Source organism: Triturus cristatus, chromosome 9 (assembly GCF_964204655.1).
Source record: "Triturus cristatus chromosome 9, aTriCri1.1, whole genome shotgun sequence".
In the NCBI taxonomy this organism is placed as follows: Eukaryota; Metazoa; Chordata; class Amphibia; order Caudata; family Salamandridae; genus Triturus; species Triturus cristatus.
The window spans coordinates 862,866,666-862,872,665 of record NC_140592.1 but is presented as its reverse complement, the minus strand read 5'-3'; the positions used below and the strand labels follow the sequence as shown (position 1 = coordinate 862,872,665).

General features: G+C 47.2%; 1 protein-coding gene across 1 annotated transcript in view; it reads left to right on the top strand.

The window, feature by feature from the left end:
• The first annotated feature begins 740 nt into the window (after positions 1–740).
• The window catches only part of DYNC1H1 (dynein cytoplasmic 1 heavy chain 1), a 1,397,843-nt gene continuing 1,392,583 nt past the window's right edge, over positions 741–6,000 (top strand). Inside the window, exon 1 of the mRNA XM_085626346.1 lies at positions 741–1,282. Coding sequence (XP_085482472.1) covers positions 1,036–1,282 — 247 coding nt within the window. The 5' untranslated portion in view covers positions 741–1,035. The remainder of the gene's footprint in view (positions 1,283–6,000) is intronic.

The window sequence follows — 6,000 nt, the reverse complement described above, 5'->3', positions numbered from 1 at the left end:
TCATTGTCACAGTGGCATTTGATTTATGACAATGCATTGTATTTCTCCATGTTTACCCTTCCCTTTTATTGCCTTCACTCTCTTTATTGGATGAGTATTACGGCTATACTTTTCTTTTCAGGTTCTGACCCGAAATAGTGATTTCTACTGTTTATCCTGTTTACTCCGCTTGGATCATCTGCTGCCTGCCTCTGTTCGGCGTTTGCGGTGTTTCTCGTCAGGATGATCACCGTCTGTGGCTGATTGACTTGGTTCCTGGCTTGCTTCTTTTTCCATTGGATTTCATGTTTCTTTTGAACTGCTCCTCACCAAAGAAAGAGGACGTACTATCTACTGTTGTGCCTTATATAGGAGAGACTCTATGGTTGTCACGTGGTACCCGGGTACTCATGGGTACTGTAGTTTTTTCGTTTTATAAACTGTTTTGATTGGCTGCTGGGCATTTCTAATAAAGAAATGAGAAAGCATAATCCTCGCCTCCTTGTCCTTAATAGAATTGAAAATTCTTGTCACGAATGTTTGCAAATTTTTAATTACCTTGTCATCGGTACTGTCAAAAACCCTATGGGACCATCTAGCCTCTGGCCAGCTGGGGTTTGTAGTTCACAACGTCAGCTTTACAGAAACGTAGTAACGTACCTAGTATACAACTCCCACAATGCTCTAGGGCTCCGCATGAAAGGGAGGAATAGAAATGGTTTTAGGCCCGCCCTGCCCCGCCCCTTGCGCATTGTGGCAGCGCCTTCAGAATCGCTATAGCTAGCGAGTCGCTTTGCATCACGGGTATTGTAATTCGCACTCGAAGCTCCTGAATGACGGGTTGTTGCTTGTGGACCACAAGTCTCATAATTCTCCGGGAAGGCAGCTTAGCGTCTAGGGAGGAGGAATAGAAACCGAACCGGTGCGTCACGTGACCTATTCAACCGCCTCCTCTGTTCCTTCGGATCTATAGTCTGCTGTCGCCGCTCTGTTCCATTTTCTGCGGAACTCGTTGTCTGGTACCTGGATCGGAGGGAAGCCTCCCGGGGAAGCAGCATGTCCGAGTCAGGCGGCCCGGACGAGACGGCCTCCGGCCTAGAGGGGTCGGTGCAGAACGTGGCCGATGTAGCGGTTCTGCAGAAGCTGATCCGCCGGCTGGTGCCATTGCTGCTGGAAGATGGCGGCGAAGTGCCCAATGCCTTGGACAGCGTCCTGGAGGAGAAAAGCGCCTTGGAGCAGATGCGCAAGTTCCTCTCCGACCCACAGGTGCACACTGTGTTGGTGGAGAGGAGCGTGCTGAAAGGTATGAGACGGGCTTCTGTTAGTACCCAATGACTGCATCCGTGCCAAGGAACCACTGTTTCATCCATACCAGGGCGTGGCAGAGGGGGTAACTGGGATCTGTGCCAGGGGTTGTGACGGCAGTAATGCCAGTGCTTAAACGTAAGACGTATCCATTTTAGGGTGGGGCAAAAGAAAGATTTAGGGCAAAAGAAAGATGTAGGCCGTGAACCCAGTAACCATCCCTCCACGGTGCCTAGGCGGGGATCAGAAGAAAAGGTACCCATACCAACTTAACTGGACTTATCGGCAAGGGAAGGGCGAAGGACCAAATTAGATGCATGGCATGCATATTTTAGCCAGCAACCATCGTATTACAATTGTACAACCAGGGGTTGACGCTTACATACCTTAAACACATGGCACATAAATACCACTGCCCCCCGCCCCCCCGGAATCGGGGCAGTTGGAACGACTCTTGATAGATGCTGTCCAGAATCACAGCAAATTGAGGAAGAGTAGCTGCAAAATCTGGACAGAAGGGACATTTTGAAGACATTTTTTTGAGGAAAAAAGTATTAGTTTGACAGATGAGATCCAGATATACAATAGTTGTAGACAATTATTAAAACAGATCTCCAACACAACAGATTGTATTGTGTAGTATTTATAAAGGAGATGTCAACTTTTTGAAACTAGAACTTTGCTCACACTTTTGAGTTTCTTTCGGGGTGTTTCACACACTCATACTTCACATTCCATGTGGCTTGTACATTTGAAACAATTGTGCTGTTATTAGAATCGTCGTGTTGCACCCATAGAGCGGATGTAGCGAGCAAGGAGAACGCGCCACGGGGATTAGTGAGGAGTGGGTAGTTCGGATGGTGTGCCCGGTGAGGTGAAGTTCTGAGGCAGGTGGCAGGGTTCGAGGTAGGTGTTTATTTTCCCATCAACGCATCCACGCCACGGAGCATATTCGGCTGAGCGCGCGATCGCCCATTGCAACCAAGGATGCAGATAGATATTGTGACACAGGGGAGGCAGCTTAGCAGGCAGTGGTTCCGTGGAAAGACTGACGACAGCCCCACCCACATGGGGCTTTAACGCCATATTACGTACAAAGTACAACCCCATCTAATCACCCTATCCCAAGAGACCTATCTAGCTCTGCGCTGCTCTGAACTAATTTCTTACAAGTTACTAAGGGGAAAACTTGCCCCCCGTTGTAGGATTTCATCTGGAGCAGATACTTTTGCTTGTCCTTGCCCCAGGTATTTATTTGCCTGAACCAATACGGCATTGCAGGCTTCGGTTTTCGCAGATGACCCATTGTTCAGATCATCATAAGTGCCAGGTGCATGGTTGACCCTCGCATCCCTCCTCATCAGTTGAATGCCTCAGCCCATATCCCCAAGTCTGTGGCTGTCCCTCGCTTCTTCAGTGAAGAGCAGAGAGAACAATGATACGTTATAAGGTTATACCTGTATCGATTCAACTAATATCAGGCCCTGCATCCCACTTTACTTATGCTGTTCTTCTTGGGTCACACTGCCAAATACCCTTCAGTCCCAACCTTGTGCAGTTATCTAACAAGACATCTCCCAATATTTCGCATAGTGCCTTATCTCCCCAGGCCAGTATTCCTCCCTAACATTATGGTAGGAAGTAGGGGTGATGATGGCGGACTTCTCACCCCAAGGTTTTTAAAATGTATTTTTAGAGTTATTGCTAAGTACTTTATCAGCAGTTACGCAGAAAGTGAACAACGATGAATTAAATATTTCAGTACTTATATTTTTGTGGCTGCATTTCTCTGCAGGCAACAGCAAATAATTAATCTAAATAATAACAAAACTCTTTGCTCAATAGAAAAACTGGATACACATGAGATGTTTGTCACACCTCAGAAACAATGCATGAGACAGTGTGCCATCACCTAGTCATAAAAGGCTGTTCATAAATCTCTTGCTACCAGAATTTGCTGTTGCTTTCAGCACTGTGCTAGGAGAAATACTGCATATCGTTGTTTTTTGTTATTCTGAAAAGCCACCCTCTCAAAATTCACGTCCTGGTAAATAAAGTACTATGAGATGCTAACGTGCTCGGAAGCTGCTTGTTGCCCTGGACCTAGATACTTTCCTGCCCACTGTCTGCTCCCTCCTTGCACCCCGCATTGCCATGGAACCCGAGAATATGATCGATGATTGCCCGGTTGTGCTCTCGTAATGCAGATGCAGGGGCTTTAGATAGACTACCCTTTACAGGCTCCTGATCTGTGTGGAAGAAACAGGCTCTCTCCCTCTTTCTCTGCACTCTAATGCTTCAGGTCCTTCAAGAGGAGCCTGGTGCTTATGTAAAGTAAGCGAAAACACTGGGAGTAGAGCACATAATTCCTCGCCATGTGCATTGTGTTTTTCTGCAGGCAGTAGTTCCTACATTTGCTTGCCATTGGCACACATCATCCACTGCTGCTTATTAGTAAAGAAAGACGGGAAAAGGAACCGACCAGCCCCAATAGTCCAGTTTCTGTTTTTGCGATTGACCTGTTAGTAAAGAGCCGGCATGTCCCAAATATGTCTGCCCTATATGCTTAGTTTGACAAGGTTCCCTTCCTTACTCACCCTATCAAGCTGCCACTCAATGGTAAAATGCCACACTTAATAGTGTGGCTGGGTGGGATTATCTCCCTGCTGTCTAATCACAGAGTGCCATTCTTCTTATCCTCTTAATTAGTTCAAAAGGAGAAAATAGTACAAAGGGACACATAAATGGATTGTTTAAAAAATATACATACAGATTGTCAACATAATGCTAGCTTTTTCTCCCGCACTCCAAAACGAACTTGATCTTCAATTTGATGGTGGGAGAAATTTCTACCCGATGCCATGATGGTCATAAAGTATTGCCATACCAATGCCACCTTTACAAAAGTGGTTGTCCATCGAAGCAAGAGCAAGGCTTCCTCAATAGAATTTGTGTTGAAGGCGCACACTGTAAAATGTTTTTTTCTTCACCCGCAAAGAATGTTAATAATTTTCTAATGTATTTTTTGTTGAAACTACGAGCACTTAATATTTGACATAATTCGGAGTGCATGTTATATCAAATATATTTGTAGAGCGGTAAATCCGCCGTGAGGGTCTCGAGGTGCTGGAGCTGATAGCTGTTAGGTGGAGGGTTGGACATTCAAAACATCCAGGTCTTTAGTTCTCTCCAGAATGGCTGGAGTGTTGGAGCGGTCCTGAGGTGCAGGTGAAGGTTGTTCCAGGTCTTGGCCTCCAGGTGGGAGATTGAGTGTCCTCCGCTGTTGGCTTTATGGATCCGTGGGGTGTTGGCAAGGGAGGCAGATCGGAGGTGTCTGGTCAGTTAGTGAAAGTCAGGCGTTTGTTGATGTATTCTGGTCCTTAGTTGTACAGGTCCTAGTAGGTGTGGGTCAGCATCTTCAACTGGCATCTCTTCTGAATCAGGAGCCAGTGCAGTTTTCTGAGGTGGGGTGTGATGTGGGTCCGTCTGGGGAAGTCGGGTATGAGTCTTGCCGCTGAGTTTTGTATTGTCTGGAGTCTTTTTAGGATTTGTAGTAGGTGTTCCTATAGTCCAGCTTGCTAATGATGAGGGCTTGGGTGATGGTTCTTTTGGTGTCCATCGAAAGCCACCTGAAGATCTTGTGGAGCATGCAAAGGATGTGGAAACAGGCGCCAGAGACAGCATTGACTTAGTTATTCATGGATAGCATGCTATCCAGGAAGATGCTGAGGTTGCAGGTGTGGTCTGTTAGAGTAGGGGGTGTGCCGAGTTCCACGGACCACCATGCTTCGGTCCATGGCGAGGTGTTGTTCCCAAAAATGAGGACTTCTGTCTTGTCAGTGTTCAGTTTGAGACAGTCGTCCTTTAGTCCGTGAGATTCATCATGCATCTGTGGAAGTTAGTTTTGTTGGTGGTACCATCTTCTGACAGGGGATGAGCAGGGCGTCGTCAGCGTAGGTGATGTGGAGACCGTGTGATCTGACGGCGTCGGCTGGAGGGGGTCATGTAGGTGTTGAAGAGGGTCATGGGGTTGAGGGAAAACCCTTGTGGGACCCCGCAGATGATCTTCTTAGGCTTCGAGGTGAAAGGTGGGATGCAGATCCTTTGTGTTCTGCTGGTGAATTACGAGGCGATCCATTTAAGGACGTTTCCTTGGATCCTGATGTGTTGGAGTCTTCTGTTGATCAGGATGTGATGGGAGAGAGTGTCAAATGCGGCGAACAGGTCCAGGAGGATGAGGGCTGTAATTTTCCTTTGGTCCAGGATGGCTCTAATTTCATTGGTGGCTGTGATCAAGGCCATCTCGGTGCTGTGATTAGCTCACAATCTGGATTGGGAGGGGTACAGGAGGTTGTGGTCTTCTAGGTGTTGGGTAAATTGTTAGCCTTTTCGAGTACTTTAGCTGCGTAGGATAGCAGAGAGATGGGTCAGTAGTTTTTTAGTTTGCCTGGGTCAGTGGGAGAATTGTTCAGGAGGGACCTTACTTCTGCATGTTTTCAGTCCTCTGGGAAAGAGGCAGCGTAGATAGAGGGGTTCAGGACCTTCCTGAATTTGTTGCCAATTGTCTTACTTCCGAGGTTGAAGACGTGTGGGGGGGGGGGCAGGGGTCCTTGGGTGCTCCAGAGTGCATGGCGTTCATGATAGAGGTGTCTTGTGTGGTGAGGAGGTCCCAGGAGATGAGTTGGTCCTTGGGGTATGTGTTCGTGGTTGTGAGCT